This window comes from Akebia trifoliata, chromosome 3 (genome assembly GCF_017979445.1).
Source record: "Akebia trifoliata isolate Shusen 1 chromosome 3, ASM1797944v1, whole genome shotgun sequence".
In the NCBI taxonomy this organism is placed as follows: Eukaryota; Viridiplantae; Streptophyta; class Magnoliopsida; order Ranunculales; family Lardizabalaceae; genus Akebia; species Akebia trifoliata.
In genome coordinates this window covers 48,348,351-48,365,963 of record NC_141377.1, presented here as the reverse complement: position 1 = coordinate 48,365,963, position 17,613 = coordinate 48,348,351, and the positions used below count along the sequence as shown (strand labels likewise).

At 33.4% G+C, this 17,613-nt stretch overlaps 1 protein-coding gene and 1 long non-coding RNA gene across 10 annotated transcripts; both read right to left on the bottom strand.

Annotated features, from left to right (window-relative positions):
- Positions 1-377: 377 nt before the first annotated feature.
- Positions 378-5,698, bottom strand: LOC147407555 (GDSL esterase/lipase EXL1-like). Its single transcript, XM_086436190.1, is given in 6 exon segments — positions 378-587; positions 1,145-1,400; positions 2,164-2,397; positions 2,681-2,777; positions 2,779-2,806; positions 5,383-5,698. Coding segments are annotated over 6 exon segments (1,083 nt in total). The 5' UTR covers positions 5,657-5,698; the 3' UTR covers positions 378-393.
- A 3,787-nt stretch (positions 5,699-9,485) lies between these two features.
- LOC147407554 (uncharacterized) lies at positions 9,486-17,127 on the bottom strand. 9 transcript variants are annotated; one of them, XR_015176826.1, is made up of 9 exons: positions 16,948-17,117; positions 14,473-14,530; positions 14,227-14,400; positions 13,117-13,475; positions 12,910-13,025; positions 12,110-12,167; positions 11,752-11,941; positions 10,730-10,904; positions 9,486-10,540 (listed from the first exon to the last, which is right to left on the bottom strand). It is a non-coding gene; the product is annotated as an uncharacterized LOC147407554 (long non-coding RNA). The 9 variants fall into 9 exon arrangements; XR_015176827.1 differs by having other exon boundaries at positions 9,486-10,904; positions 14,202-14,400; positions 16,948-17,127; XR_015176825.1 differs by having other exon boundaries at positions 9,486-10,904; positions 11,752-12,029; positions 16,948-17,127.
- Positions 17,128-17,613: the final 486 nt, after the last annotated feature.

The following is a 17,613-nucleotide window of genomic DNA, read 5'->3' as shown; positions in this document are numbered from 1 at the left end:
TTTTTTTTTTTTTTTTTGGAAAATAAAATTAAAAGAAAACAATAAAATAACATAATTTGAGGACCTCATATTATAAAAGGTCTTGTTAACGTGTGTCCTGAGGGCACACATTAAAATGCAATAAATACACCTTCAAAACAAGTACTTTGGGTCTATTTTTGTTCAAATATATATATATATATATATATATATATATATATATATATATATATATATATATATATATATATATATATTTTTTTTTTTTTTTTTTTTTTAATTTTAGATATAATTAATAATTGACCATCCGATCCATTATAGAAGGGCATAAGTTAAAAAAACCCTACAAAATAATGGCAATTTTATTACATATATAAGAGATGATTGATAAATGGCCATCAGATCTTGATCTAGTCAGAAGAAACGGTTGATGTAGTTGGCGAGGGTGGGATGGACGAGGATCTGGTAGGTTGTTTGTGTGGGGTGGTAGGCGCCCCAGAATACATATTGTGAGGCATTTTCACACGTGTACGGATTCAAATCATTACATAATATTGATGCTTCTATCTTTCCCGTACCACAGCACCCATCAGTCGCAAATTCGAATCCTAATTAACGACCAAAGAGAAAGAGACATATTTAAAATATAATAATTAGATATCGAGTAAAAAAAGAAAAATGCACTATCTCATACTTCGCAAGCTACCAAACTAGATAGCCCTTTGGGTTTTAACACATAGCTCAAGCTTATCTCTGGACCATTGATTGCTTGTGATGCAGATTATTCTTACTTTCTTAGTGATCTGACCACTTGGTGAGATCAGTGATTTCTAACAATTTAATTTGAAAAATAGATAAATATTTCATGGGTAAGGCCCATTGATTAAAATTTAAAATATAAAATTAATTTTACAAGCCGATTTATAGTGGGAGCAAGGGGGGCACTTGCACCATCGACAAAAAAAATTTAAATTAAGAGAATTTATATGCTAGTGTTATTGATAAACAATCACCGAAAAAAATTGCCACTGTCACCCCCCACCCCACAAGAAATTTTAAAATTTCTAAGGGCCTTATTGTCCCCCATACATACAAATCTTTGGTGCTAGTTGGTATTTTCATTGTGGGGGTCAAAAAAGAATAGTGATGATTATGAGAGGATTACCATAGCGAGTTGGGTTTTTTATGATATCGAGGAGAGGATTGTAAATATCGACATAGACCATTCTTGCATGTGGGAGCTTGTTATTTAGATGGTCTATCTCGTTGGATAATTTGGAGTTAAATAGCATTTCTGCATGAGTATATGTCTCAGCGCATTCTCTTTTTGGCCCTCCTGCCAGAGTTCTTTGTGATGGCACACATCCTATTGGGGGAGCACTGAACACACCAATCCTCCGTGCTCCCAAGTCATATAATTCCTACCAAAATAATTTCACAATAAATAAATAAAGGGTCTCGTTAACGAGTAACTTTGTGCCCTAAGGGCACACGTTAAAGTGCAATAAATACACCTGGGGAAGAAGTATTTTAAGGTATTTTGGTAAATACCTATAAATAATTTCTAACTATTATATATTTTTATTTAAACATATGATATAGCTGTATTTTTTATTTACCTATATTAAATTGGATTTGATTCCAACTAAACATGATGGAATTGTTTTGTTATTATTTCCAAATCCAATCATTAACATCTAATAAGATTCTAATCAAATAAATTATTGGATTCGAATACAGATGGAATCCACTCCAGTGCTTGGATTCATTGATGGAATTAGAGTTAATCATTATCAAACACTTTAGGGATTAATTATTTGGAAATCTCTAACAACCCAATGGTCATATTGATTGAAAATAAAGTAGTTCCAATAATCGATAAATTAAGGGAAAGTCAATTCAGGTGATATGCACATGTTCACCTAAAGTAGATTACAGCTATAGTAATTAGAAGAAGGCCCAAAAGATTGTAGTTGAAATAAATGTGAATCGGGTCCAAATCTTTAGATAAGATTTGTTGTTGCTGTTGTTGTTGAATAGTCATTTGGTGTATGTGTATCATATAATTTCATAAATTAGATTTAAATGTAATACATAATTTCATTAAATGATTGGTGTATTACTAAAAATGTTTGTTGTGGAAATTTAAACTCTCATTTTACTAATTGTAGATAAGGAATTTACCTGAAGTAAGCTAGAAGCTCCTTTCAGCGTGACATCGGTATACGATGGGATGTCATACTTCAAACGCCTGATAGGTGTGGAAAAATATGTATTTGCAATATCATCACTCCCTGCTACAATTATGTATATGCTGTCCGATATGATGCTCACAGTTCTCTCTTCCCCACTTATCGTCTTTAACTTCCCTATGTATTCTTTGAACAAATTTAACTGATCCGAGAATGTTAAAACACTCTGTGAAACAGATGAAGAAAAATTAAATATGTGAGCATGAAATCCCATATCAAAAAAAAAAAAAAAAAACACACACACACACACACACAACAAACAACAAAATTTACATGGTTAATTTGATAGAGCCTATGTCCACGAATAAGATAAGAACAATTCACTATGAAAAAGAAACTCTACTATGGAATTTCTCTATTGCTCTCTCAGATCTTCCAAACCATGGAACCCTAACTTTTTGGTAATTTATTATTATTATTATTATTATTATTATAAAAATAAAATGTACCGCTAGTTGAGATGTGAGGGGATCATATCCTGAAGCACCTGAGGCAAAGCTCACACCGGTAAGGAGGTCGACAGGCTTCAAGCTTGGATCAAGATAATAATAGCTCCTTAATCCCCAATTCTTCAGCTGCAAAAGTTAGATAAGATGATATATAACTGGTTTGGCCGGGAAAGAAGATTAGAGTTAATACATAGGTCCATGAAAGCTCATTTTTCATTATAAATTTTTTTTGTATTGTTATGGAATCTAAAAAATGTAGACACTTATTTTCAAGAAAACTTTTAAGAATTTTTTTTATAACTTCCATGTTATCTAAATAGATATTTAGACTATGACAATCATCATTGCAAAAAGATTAAAAAAAATCACTAACGTTTCTAACCCCACGAAAATGACTGGCAAATGCACATATATCAAAGGGCATATTTGTAATTTAAAATATTAATAAAAGCTTTTTGAAAGATTTGACAGTAAAAAGAATATTTTTATGATAGACATGATAATATGACTCGCAAGGTGGCATACTCAACCGACTCCTTGGCGTGACAAGTTCGCAAATTGTAGATCTGTACGTCTCGGGATACACGATTGCACTTCTCCATTAAAAAAGTGTATCCTGAGGTAGTCGTGTATCCCAAGGCATATAGGTCTACGATTCTCGAACTTGTCCACATTAAGGAGTCGATTGAGTATGCCACCCGGCAAGTCATATTATCACAACTCTTTTTATAATTTTGAAACTAACCAACGTCTTTATGAGGTAGTGGGATTACAATTTTCTTTGCTTTAACCAAAATGACTTTCATTATATCATGTTTAAAAATAAAAGTGGCGTCATTTGTGATATTCAAATTTTGGTGTCAGAACACGTTTACTCCGCCTTCTCTCATTATACTAGTAAAGATATTAAAAGTTGAAATGAAATAACTGTTTTTTGAGTCAGTGTGCCTGTAGAGTATAGAATAAAACACAGCGGTGGATCTCACCTCCTTTATCCATACATTAAAAAAAGATAGGGATTTAATCCCACTTTAATTCTCATGAAAACTCACTTTATTCGCTTCCCTCAACTAGTATTTTCCATATCCTTTCCTACTCTAAATTAACCTTTTCAATCTTCTACTAAAGACGGTAATATATTTTCATAATTAAGGTTTGGTATTTTAAAAAAGGGAATTTATTTTGGCAAGCTAGCTTTTACTTATAACATACAAATTACGGAAATCATGCACCCTAAGAAACTCATGACTTCAAAAATCCTCTATGATGGAATTTCCCAAAAAATCATCCATTTTATTCTCTCTAAGAAAGGAGGAGAAGAAATGGGTCTTCAAAAATCTTTCAATTTGATAAAATTTTCAGTTCGATCATTTGAGCAAAAATGTCCCCTGTCATTGCACGTCCTTGTGGTAAGTCCATGTCTACGGAATCAACAGTCAAACTAATTTTACCGATAAGTTTGATCTTCAATAAATGAATATTTTCACCCAAGTTGAAAATTCAGATAAATGTCTAAAATCCTTATTGGGGTCAAACTTACCAAGTGGCACCCTAGAAAAATGTTTGTTTCGGCAAAAGTGAAATTTTGTTTCAATTACCAAATTATTAAGAAAATTCTAATAATTTCCAGGTATACATATAATTCATGAGTTTGAAATTCATCTTTGAAACCAATAAAATGACTCAATAACAAACAAAAAAAAAACATTATGACAATTGTTAAACATTACTTTAATAATTTGATAGTCACCAATTGAAAGGATGTTTTTTTAATTTTCCAATTTTGTTAAATATAATCTTTGAAGAAACGTTGAAAAACCTATTGGACCATTTTTTGTTTCTTCGCAAATTCATCGTAACACAAACTAAACGTGTATCAAACAACTGAATTTTTATGAATAAATAGTGGTAATCATAAAAAATGAAATGAATTTTAATCAAATAAATCTTATTTTAGGATTGGATCAATCATTTAGAAATAAGGATTATATTGAAAAGTTGTATCAACAATGATATCCATCAAGTTGGGTCTACTCAATGCCCCGCAAAGCGATTCAGGTAACTCAAGGTTAATAGATGTTAGAATTATTTTTTTGTGAAGGGTATATTAGAAGTATTTAATTATATTTTAAAATCCTATTTATTTTCTATTGTACTGCATGAATTCCTTGAGGGGGAGTTGCACGTAAGTCGACAATCTCCTTTTACATATCCATTTTCATGTATATGACCTTCTTCGCTCTTAGAATTGGATTAGCTTTGGAATCGGCAGCCTCTATACGGCTTGAATCCTTCTCGGGTTTCAAGTTGAGGTGTTCTACCCATAGAGACAAAAATCTGAGATTTTTTGAAAAAAAATCACTATTAATTGTGATTTAATCGAAGGCTCTTTTTATATAAAAAAGTAGATTATTTTTAAATTTTTAGCATTTTTAAGTCCTGTTTTTTTCATTTATTATATAAAATTCATATCTTTTATAATTAAAAAATTATTTTTATTTTTTATTTTTTTCATTTATCTGCTATTTTCCCGACTTTTCAGAAGCATTAATTCTCTTGCCAAATTATTCTCGAACCCTGACTTTATCACTATGGTTCTACCTCTACTTCTCGAAGAAAAGATTAAAAAAAAAAAAAATGAATACACATATATAGCTCAAGTTGGATAGATGAGTAATGAAAAATTAGGATAGTTGAGGTACCTATCAAGTCGGAGGGGATCTTTCCATTGCTAAAGCGTCCAGTAGGTATTCTACCCATGAAATCCTTCCCATACGGACGAAAATTGCATTTAGCACTGGTAGATATGTAGTTGTTATTTCCTGGATCAACTATCGAATCTCCAAACACTATCACTGCTGGAACGCTCACATTCTTAGGTAAATTGACGAGGGCTTGTGCTTCATGATCCACAACAACAACACAAACAAGTAGGAGAGAGAGAAAAATAATTGAAGATGATGATAAAGACACCATCTTTAATCCTTTGAGAGGGAGAAGAGAAGATAGATTTGTAAATGAAAGGGCGGCTGTTTATATATGGCTGTGGGTCCTTTTAGATACTAGTAATTTTAGTGTATAACTTAGGAAGACACCTTCCCTATCATCGATCGAAACCATTGGGTTACGCATGGGATTTGTGTAAGGTGATTTCGTAGGATCATCTATTGGGTGAAAATTAAGGAAGTTATCTCCCTCAAAAGGAAAACAAAACAAACAGCCAGCTATATATTCAATGTTGAGAGGAGAAAGTAGTTGGAGAGTTAGTCACTAAGTCGATCAGAGTAAAGGTTTAAAACGACAATGGAAAACTTAGGAAAAAACATAGACCACGGAAAAAAAATTGATGAAACATAAAATATAAATAAAAGAAAAAATCACAAATCTTTTTTTTAACAAATATCCAAATCTTCTCACGATATCTCGAAGTTTTGCAAAATTTGGAAATGTTTATCCATTCCTTAAAGAGAACAAAAGGAAAAAATAAGAGGCCCTGGACTGTTTTTTCTTTTTTTTGTGGGCCGCACGTACCAACCACTCTAGCATGTGTTCAACAATTAAATATAATCACTTTTATGTAGAGGGACATATAGAGATTGGAAGGTGTGACCTGATAAGCAAATCCAATCGCCCTTGACTTGAAATTTATGTAAAATTTAATTCTAAACAACTTTCATTATTTGACCGATGGGAGATTTAGACATATGGGTGTCCAAAGATGAAAATTATCCTAATTGACATGTTGATTACATCCGTATGGTATAAAACTCTTATTTTTTCCATCGTCTAGATGTTTCAAGTATAGGAATTCAACCAAAAACACACTGACACTAAAATACAACCTAACCTGAATATTTTTTAAAAATTTAAAATTACCACAACTACCATTGGGATAAAATTATCATTTTGCCCTGGTGAGAATGATCGATTGTAGATCTTGCTAAATAAATGCAGAGATTAAGATGTGAATTAAGACTTTGGGCAAGTCGAATTCGTTCCACAGGGACAATGAAGATTCAAAGATTCATTCGGTTAGAAGTCCAAAACAGAATTGGAAAACAGATTTTTCTTAAAAACAAAACAGATTTGTTGCACAAATGAAATGGAAATTAACTTGCAATTTGAAATAAAAACATAAAGTAGAGATTGAAGATATAAGAAAGGAGGTTTAGAGAAATCAAATCAGCTTTTGCAAATTATCCATAATGCAGATCAATTCTAAGAATAACTCAATCCATGTAGCAAGTCATTGCTCATGGATCGGAAGGTGGAGCGGTTTAATTATCAAAGGTAACCAAGAAACATTCATGAAAATTCAGATTTAATTGAGATTGCCTAGCTTATATTCAGATTCTTCACAGAGCATAGCCATTCTTGAACTTATCTAAGTAATGGCTATCAAAGTTTGAATCAGAAATATAAGTAGATCATCTAATCAAAGTAGAATTTCTAGAATAGTAAACATGTAAGCAAAATAAGGAATTAAAACTACATTAGAGGGATAAACTTGCTTCGGCATCCTTGATCTCTCTAAAGAGGATCTAGCCGATTATCACAAGGATCATATTGCAACAATAATAAAAGTAAGAAGATGATAGATGGAGAAGAGAATGTAGAATAGTGTTGCAACTTAATTCCTTCCTTGATGATTTCCCAAAAGAGTTACAATTAAGCTAATGGATTACTCTTGATGTTCTCACTCCTCTCAAAAGCTCACCAAAAGGAAAAATTACAGAGAATTAAAAGAAGAAACTAAAGAAAATTATAGAAGAAAAGAGCCTAAGAGAGACCCAAGAGGGGACCCATTCTTTGAAATCAACCCTCAAATTTATAATGTTTGTATTCGGGTAATCGGGGTGATTTGGTGGATAATTCGACTCGAATGGCCCAATCAGTTACAACCACCGAAGCTTCTAGAAACTTCTGTAAAAATCTCGAGGATAAATTTCTCGAAATGACCGCGGCGCGGTGACGTGGCACCCAAATCGATCGAGATTTTTCTGGAAACTTCCTTTCGGCCCGCGTATTGTAACCGTAATTGTTTCGCGATTTAATAACTTCCACGTGCGCTTTATTTATCTACAATTAACAATAAAATCTCATTAGCTCTATTAATTTGGATAACTAATTTAATTTTATAATTATTTAAAGGAACAGCATTTATAATGTGATAGAATCCGAGAAATTAATGGTCCCAAAGTCAAGTTATTTGGACCTTATCAGAGAACTGAAAAAATAATTATTAAAAGAACAATTCGAACTTCCAAAATCTCCCAAATCTCATTTTACTTAGACCCATATTTACTTTTCAGGGTATTACAAAACATAATGAAATCAGTACGACTCTGTGGTTTTCCCTTGGTTTAGGGCTTTCCCAGTAAATCTTGTGTTGCAATTTTTTTTTTCTTTTATTACTTTCTTATTCATTCCTTTCAATTATTTCGTATCTTGAACTGAAGGATGGAGGTATCCCAACAATGATCTCCAAAATATGGACAATTAACTCTTCAAACTAGATTTGAAATATCCAAACTACCCTGTTAGATCTTGAACTGAAGGTTGGAGGTGTCCCTCAACTCATTCCCTCCATTTTTCGTATTTGAAATATCCAAACTACCATTTTCTGATCTTCTTCACAGTTAGATTTTCCAATGGTGATTGTGATTATTTATGACAATCTTTGATCATGAATGATGAATGTAGAATGATATTCTCTTCATTTTGAACATCTAGACGTATTTTTTTATTTATTTCGATGATTTATAAATAATAATAAAAATTGAAAAACAAAGTTGAGATTCAAATTTTTTATATGATCATATCGTAACTTTTAATTTGCAACCATAATTTATGCATTTTTGGGTATTTTAAAGAGATTTAATTACCAAGTATTGAAGTTGGAAATATCAAGAAAAAAAATGAAAAATTTAGTTCACATTACAACGTCGAGTTCACCACTATTTTTATAATTACAATCAAGTTCAACGGGTTTTTTCTTATGAAAATATTGTTGAACTCGATAGTAATTAAATGAAAAGTGGTGATTTAACCACAACTCATATGTTGATTCTTCAACATTAGTCAATTTGGACCTCCACTTAGTTTCACCCTTAGCTTCATCATGGTTATGGATAGATCATCCATGTTCGAGTCCATAAGTAGTGACAATTTCCCTATGAAAACTTGCTTTCACTATGGTTCCGATGGGTTCCCTTACTTAAGCCACTGCCTATGAGTTGTCGACTCATTCTTCAACAGGCGCGCAGTCCAAGCCCTAGTCTCCTCCTACTGCTTGAGAGCTTACAGTTTCAGGTTCTGCTTCACACCCTGATGGGGGTTCTTTTCACCCTTCCCTCACGGTACCTTACCTCCCCTTGACACTAAGTAGTGATTTCACCACTTTTTAACTTAGTGTCGAATTCACCACTTTCTATTTAATTATTGTCGAGTTCGACAATATTTTCATAAGAAAAAAATCGTCGAATTTGAAGGTAATTAAATAAAAGTGGTGAACTTGACGCATATTGGGAACTAGAATTTTCATTTTTCCAACTTCGATACTTGGTAAAATTCCTCGAAATACCCAAAGATGCATAAATTATGGTTGCAAATCAAAAGTTACAATGCAATCACACTACGTCATAATTTGCCAAAAACGACTGCCCCTACCGTCACAAATGGAGTCGTTTTAAAAGGAGTGGTTTTTTAATTGCGACAGCCTAAAACAGTCGGAAAAAATGACTGTTACTACAGTAAAATTAGGATATAGCGACGGTCAGTGACCGTCGCTATTGGGTATTTTTTTTTAAAAAAAAATTTATTTTACACCTACCCCCTCACATGTTGCTGAATATTGGAGATACCCCTATATTTTGAAATTGATGACCTAAACCCCAACTAACAACATGAAAAGACCTAAATGCCCCTCATCTTTAACTTTCATAACACTAACTATTTTCTAACTACCAATTATGCAAATCTAACTACCAATCCAAATTCTAGTCTACAAATCTAACTTTCATAACACTAACTATTTTCTAATAGTTGCATTAAACTTCAAATTACCTAACCAAATGGTATCTGATAAACTAAAAAAGAGAGGAAAAAAAAACCAATAACATTAGCACCAAAGAGGGAATCACCTCTAAATAAGAAGATATGTTGAAATTCGAGCTTGGTTCAGCATAAAGCCAAACTAGCGATGACATTTAAACTCATTAGATTCTTCAAACGACTAAGTGTGCATTCCAAAAGGAAGGATTATTAAAAAAAAAAAATGTAATTTCAACAGTTACTCAAATCTACATCAAGTCCAAGTCTAACCAACAACAATTAGACTAAAAACGAAATTGAAGGGGAAAAAAATGCCAGTAATTCAAAAAGGTAAGCAAATCCACATAAAATAAAATACAAGAGTACACATATGCAAGTTACTCTTAACAACTGCAATTATACCAGAATGACTGACAAGATGAAGCAAAAGCATGCTACCAACGTTAATGTTGACATGGCCATACGTTGAATTTACAAATAAATGTTGGGTATCTACCTGACTGATGTGAAAACTCTCTACCTAAGATGGCATAAAAAGGCACAAATGGGCTAGTGGGTGTGTGTTGAAACTCACTTGCTTACACTAGAATGCATACCAAATTCAGCTGGTAAGGAGCTCTCGTAAGCATTTGCAACAGCACCGGCTGTTTCAGACAGATTCCTCTTCATTTGTGAAATTGTTGATTACATGTACTCTTTGTACTTTGAGATTGAATCAACCAGAGGAAGGAGCTCACGCGCACGCGCACACATCTGGGTTTCTTCATCTGTTTGCTTGATCACATCTTGCAACTTTGCATCAGAGATCTGCACAGAAACTTTTGAATTAATCAGTAAACAACTTATCCATCAGCCACTTGTAAATGTCGAATTCGTAGCTCCTCCTCCATTCCAGCATCAAGAACCAAACCCACATATTGTTCTAAATCATTTTACATGATTTATTCTACAATTTAAAAATTAAAATCAATAGAGAAGTTAATTTAATTAAACCACCTTGTTTTGGTGAACAGGTTGGAGAGAGAGAGAGAGAGACGTTAGGATGAGAAATGAGGCAATCAGCAACAGTTGAGAGGGTTCGAGCAATAGGAAGAGCATCCCCTGCATATCCACCAATGGAAGCACCAACACCAGTTGGAACAATCATCACACACGTGTACGGCCTCTGGAACTGGTTATTCAAAAATCAGATGTGTGTGTCATACATTTTATTCAAATTAACATAAATAAATAAAAAAACCAGAGATAACGGAACTGAAACAGATCTTGTTGGAGTGAGAAGAAGAAGAAGAAGAAGCACTGGAACATGAAATCCGTACAGTACAGTTAATATAAGTAATAACTGTTCATTTAATAGTACAAAACAAGTTTCGATCTTTGAAAGTTTAACCAAATTTTCAGTTTCTATGTGTATGTTTATTGGATAAATGACTCCCATCTTCAGATTCTCAATACTCTAATTTTCTGTGAATAAGATAGTGTAAAAATAAGATCTATTCTTTGGAGTTTCTGTTTTGTGGAATAAGCAGAAACCTATTTGAAAGGGAGATTTGGGATTAAGGAATTCAGTTGTTTGAGTTGAGATGACTTTCAAATAAATTTATGAACGTTTTTTTCTTTCTAAATCATGTTTTGTTCTTTTTTCGGACACAAAATATAACCATGATAGTACGTCACTGAGAATGTCTGTGTATAACAGTAGATTTTGGCAATGAAGTCGCATACAAACAATAAGTGGGATGGGGCCCATCACCACAAGTTCTGCCACTATATGTGAGGCTGTTAGACAGCTTTTTCCAGTCCACGGGATAAGTAAATCATTATTTCTCACATAAAAAATCTGGTACTTTATTTTACAAAAACCTGATAGACAAGGAAAAATGATCATACACAACATTATGAGACTAGATGGACAGAGAGCAGTAGTTGAGATCGTAATTAGAAAAAGTTTCCAAATTTAGAAAAATTTACACAACAATAAGCATTATGAAAGTGTAAGAGTGATTTCATTAACCAACCTGTCGAAGTACAACTTTTTGATAATATACGCACTAAGTAGACCAACCTGCAAGAGAAAAAAGAAGAAACGTCATAGATCCGGATCTGACCCTACCAAATTACTTGATTCAGGTCGGTCAGGTTAGATAATGCTGGGCCATTCAACAATTTTTTGCTGTACAGTAAAGGTGTCTCGTCCTGATTAAGAACCTGTACCAGCACACACAATTAGCTTTAGCTACATTATGTTGTTATTCTTAGTTGAAACAGGGGCACCATTTTGAAAGGCTTTCCATACCTGTAGGGTGCAAACAGAATCATTAGCCTGTAAACAATAAAAATGAAAAATGGATGGAAATATAGAGACAAGAGCCATACCCATATTCTTTGCCGTCATCCATTCTTTGCTTGGGGGCGTAGATGAGGAAGACATTTTCTACAAATAAAAATACAAATGAATTTATTATTAATGAAAAAAAGTTAATAAAAAGCTAAAATAAAGGTAAAATGTGAATGAAATATGGATTTTGGAACTATAGGGATGAACGATGTTGATATTAAAAGTTTCTTTCTTGTTTATGTGTAACCACAGGCCTACGTCTTACAAGACAATGATGGTGATGCCCTACCTTCAAATAATATCTTAAATAAAATATTGGATGCAGTGAGAGTGGGGGGTTATGTTATGTATTATTTATAATGAAGAAGCCCACAAGTAGTCACATTTATAAAGCAGTCCCACATGACCACTCCAATAACCCAAGAAAGGCTGCATTTATAAAGTAGTCCCCACTTTATGCATGATTGTTCTAGGGTTAGATGGAAGTGGGGAGTGTGGAAAGAAGGCCATAAAGATACTTGGTTTTGTTAATAGTACCCAATCCAGCAATCGTTTATTTCTCAAGGCCGAAGAACACATGATACCTGTTATTAGTAGTTGTTCTGTTATTTAGTTGCATCGAACCTATTAGTTACAAGTTTTAAGTAATTTTGAGTGTGTTTTAAGTATTGTAAGATCAGACGACTACCTAGAATCACTTGCTCGAGGTACAGAACTCCCCGGTGGAAGTGAAGGATTCACACCATGGAGATTTCTAAGATCAAAAATCACTATGTGGATTGTTAACTACATAACTGTTCATCCAGTCCTATTTATTGAAATCTTTTTTTTTCCTTACTAGTGGTATATGAAGCTTCAATGTGAAGTGTGGAACTTCCCTCCAAGATCTGTTTTCACTCTCTAAGGTACTCCTCAGGCAAGTTGTTGAGGTCTAATGGATTCATCTCAGGTCTCCTGCAAATATTTACATACTATAATGAGAGAGAGAGAGAGAGAGGAGATGAAGATTAAGTGGGAAGGGTTTGGGTGGTGGGGGGATGCTTACATGGTATCTACCTTGAAACAGAGAAAGACAGAGAAAATGAGGTTGGATTTGTTGCTTGGATTGTAAGAACATAACAACAACCAGATGGGATGATCCACCTTACAATATAAATGCTTCGGGATTACAAGTGCCATTAGGTTTCAAAACTATAGCCACCAGTGCTGTTCACTACAATGGAGTCTTGGAGTACAATGCACATAGTCTCTATGGTTTCTCACATGCCGTTGCGACTCATAAGGCTCTTCTAGGACTTGAGGGAAAGCGACCATTTGTGCTGACATGTTCAACCTTTGTTGGGTCGGGTAAATATGCTGCACATTGTGCTTCCATCGACTTCTTTTTCAATTCATCATACAGAACTGCAAGTGAGACATTTATTGTAATGTTTGCAATTTATATAATTAAATCCCATATTAATATTCAATTAAAAATTATGAAATCCCATATTGATGTCCTCCATACATTTACATAAATAACAAGAAGTCCACACATTCAAGGTAAATATTGCTCGAAATATTTAAAAATAAATAAAAAATTACAAGTATGAATTAAAGTTGGGATTCATCAACCAATCAAATTCAATATCAACCTCATTTGCTTCTCATTCTCCATCTTAATTGTTAAAAATAGTCACCATCCTCCTTATCAAAATAATATCATCTTACTAGTGCATCATTTGAGATTGATCATGGCCTTCATAGAAATCACAATTAAATATATGACGAAAAAATAATAATCACAATTTAATAAGAGGTTTTTTCGATTTCAAGAACAAAATATAAGTTTTTCTGCAGGATTTTCAACTTAGCCCTTACAAGAGGTAGGCTGCAATATTGCACATAACAGTACTTCACCGAAAAGGTTCACCTATGAATAAATCCAAACCATTAAATCTTGAGGCGGCATCTTGGAAGGACAACATGTATTGGCCTTTAACAAACTAAGAGATAGAACATGTATGGTGCCACTATGAAAAACCAGGTGAAATAACTGGAGATTTTATATTCTTTCATGGCAGTTCTAAGTTGTAAATTCAAAAAATGAAATTTTAGTTATAAAGATGAGGTCACATATTACACACTTACTGCATAGGTGATTTCTTAAGTTTACATGTGCCATATGGCATCAACTAGAACCTCATACATGTTGGACATCCACTTGGATCGACTGCAACCCAAAATGACATTTTTCTCATGGTCCAAAACTTTCACTCAAATACATTCTCATTACTAGATTTTGGAGAACCAATTGGATTTTCCGTTGAAACCCCAAAAGTAAGCCAACCTGTAATGGATTCTCGTAAAATCAATTGGAGGGACAAGTTATAAAGTAAAATATAACACAAGTTATAGTTACCTCTCCAAAAGCCTTGCACTATCAATAGTTAACAACAGAAATTTCAGCTCCAACAGTCCTACACATACACAAAAACATACCCAAATAAGATATTTAAATTATAAAAATAGAAGAAATGATTCTGTATATTATAACAAATACATGGGTGTGTTATTATTGTGTTTAGGGCAATGGGTTGTAAGGGTCAGTTGATGCTCAAGTTCTGTCATTCCTTTCAAGTTTGTGTAAAATATCTGCTCTGCTCTGATCAGCTGTTGTCATATTGGTCTCTGTGCCTCTATTTTCATTGCCTCTTGTCATTTATGTGTTGTTAAAATGAACATCTTTTGTTGAGATCAAACACAAGTCTACTTTTAAGTAAGTAAAAAATAAAAATAAAAAATCAGCACTGTTTTGGGTTAGTTTGACAAACTAACTAAAAAACTCATTAACATGGCACATGCAAGAACAGTCGATTTTTTTCCCTCAGCATACACAACTGCACATGTTTATTTTGAGTTAGTTTGTCAGGTTGAATTAGAAAAAATCAGCACTCTTTTAGGTTTATTCATATTTTTATTTTATTATATAGTATTATCCTTGAGTTCAGTCTTATATAGCATTTAGCAGATTAATGAAAAGTGATTGGTATGCCTATTTCTTTTCTTGCTAAGAGAGATTAGTGTTCAATAAGTAATAAGTGATCAAGGGAGATTTTAAACCTAAATCATGGTATATATCAAGTGCAATGATTTGTGATAAGGTCCCAATAATATCATTTTGGGACCGTAATTTCACCGAGATTACCATCGTATAAATACTAGTTTCCTTAAAATAATAATAAATTTTATTAAATCCCAAATTAATGTGGCTAACAATAGTTTGTTACTAATTTCAGGTGAAAAGGGCACATTCGGAAACCAACAAAAGAAATAACAATTACTGTTACAACATGCGAGCAAAAAGGAAGCATCCGGCAAAATCTCGAGGATTTTGGGCGTCACGTCACCGCGCCGCGGCTAGCCAAGACCGCGCCGCGATCATTTCGAGGAATTTGTCCTCGAGATTTTTACAGAAGCTTCGGTGGTTGTAACTTAGTGGGCCATTCGAATCGAATTATCCGTCAAATCACCCCGATTACCCGAATACGAACATTATAAATTTGAGGGTTGATTTCAAAGAAGGGGTCACCTCTTGGGTCCCTCTTAGGCTCTTCTCTTCTATAATTTTCTTTAGTCTCTTCTTAGAATTCTCTGTAATTTTCCTTTGGGTGAGATCTTGAGTGTAGTGAGATCATCAAGAGGAACCATTCATTGTTTGTGTAATTGTTGGGAGGGCTATAAAATACGAATTTCGGATCGATCATCATCTTCATCTTCTTCACCTATTCTCTCTTTTCTCTTTTATTATTTTTCTGCAATTACAATGCTTGCAATGATTGGCTAGATCCTCATTAGAGAGATCAAGGATGCCGAAGCAAGTTTATCCTTCTAATGTAATTTTAATTCCTTATTTTGCTTACATGTTTACTATTCTAGAAATTCTACTTTGATTAGATGATCTACTTATATTTCTGATTCAAACTTTGATAGCCATTACTTAGATAAGTTCAAGAATGGCTATGCTCTGTGAAGAATCTGAATATAAGCTAGGCAATCTCAATTAAATCTGAATTTTCATGAATGTCTCTTGGTTACCTTTGATAATTAAACCGCTCCACCTTCCGATCCATGAGCAATGACTTGCTACATGGATTGAGTTATTCTTGGAATTGATCTGCATTATGGATAGTTTGCAAAAGCTGATTTGATTTCTCTAAATCTCCTTTCTTATATCTTCAATCTCTACTTTCTGTTTTTATTTCAAATTGCAAGTTAATTTCCATTTTATTTCTGCAACAAATCAATTCTGTTTTAAGAAAAATCTGTTTCGAACTCTGTTTGTGATTTTAACCAAATGAATCTTTGAATCTTCATTGTCCCTGTGGAACGAATTCGACTTGCCCAAAGCCTTAGTTCACATCTTAATCTCTGCATTTATTTAGCAAGATCTACAATCGATCAATTTCTTAATGTATCCCGAGGCAAATGATCTAGTTTCCTATAATAGATATGTTTGTTTTGCTAAAAATTTCGACTAACAATAAATGAATTGAGATGATAAATTTAGTAAAGAGTTAGGATCCCTATCTATGTAATTGATATCAGTATCACTTTTATGTAATAGTGAGATATCAGTCTGATTTTCAGGATGTGCCCTATCTATGAAGTAGACTTTGGATTGAACATTCAATGGACCACATATACAGCAATTAAAAGAGGTATAAACTACTGCACACAAATACAGCAATTAACCCTCCAACACCATACAAACACACACACACACACACACACACACACACAAATACAACAATTAAAAGAGGTATAAACTACTGCACATAATCATATATACAAATAAAAAACAAATGTGAAAATGTAATGACAAGTAGGAAATCACCAGTATGCCTCGTGGCTATAGGAAAGTGAACAAGGTATAAATCCAGATAGTCTAACAGAAATGCTTTAAACTAGCCTTGGTGGTAATCAAAAGGTCCTCTCTTTTCAAAAGGTCCTCTCTTTTCACAAGGCCAGACTGAAATCCTTTAACAAGTACTTCTCCAACTTCTACTTCGTTCTGGTAATCAGTTGTAAGTAGCAATAGTTTATCAGACTTGTTACTTCATGTAGAATACTCAAAATGTAAATGGAAGAAAGAAAATTATAAAACTATTGGATCAATGAATGAATCCCAATCAAAATTATAAAACTTTTTACTTGTCGTCCTCTTTTATTTTATTTTTTTGATAATTTGGTATCCCTGTAAACAATGGATCAGGCTCATATCTGGGCTTTGCTCAATTCGTAGACCATAACCTTGTCCAAGGACTAGTCCCGAGACATGTGCAATGCTACACATCAAATGCATTAGGTAAGTGAGGGTGCGCCCTCGTAGGTGGTCTTGATAAATTAATGCTCATACTAGGTATCGAACTCATGACTTACGAACTTTCATCGCTTATCTATTTGAAATTGACATTGAACCAATCCCTCGAAGTTTCACTATTCATTCTCTTGCCCTTATCTATTTGAAATTGACATTGAGCCAACCCCTCGGGGTTTCACT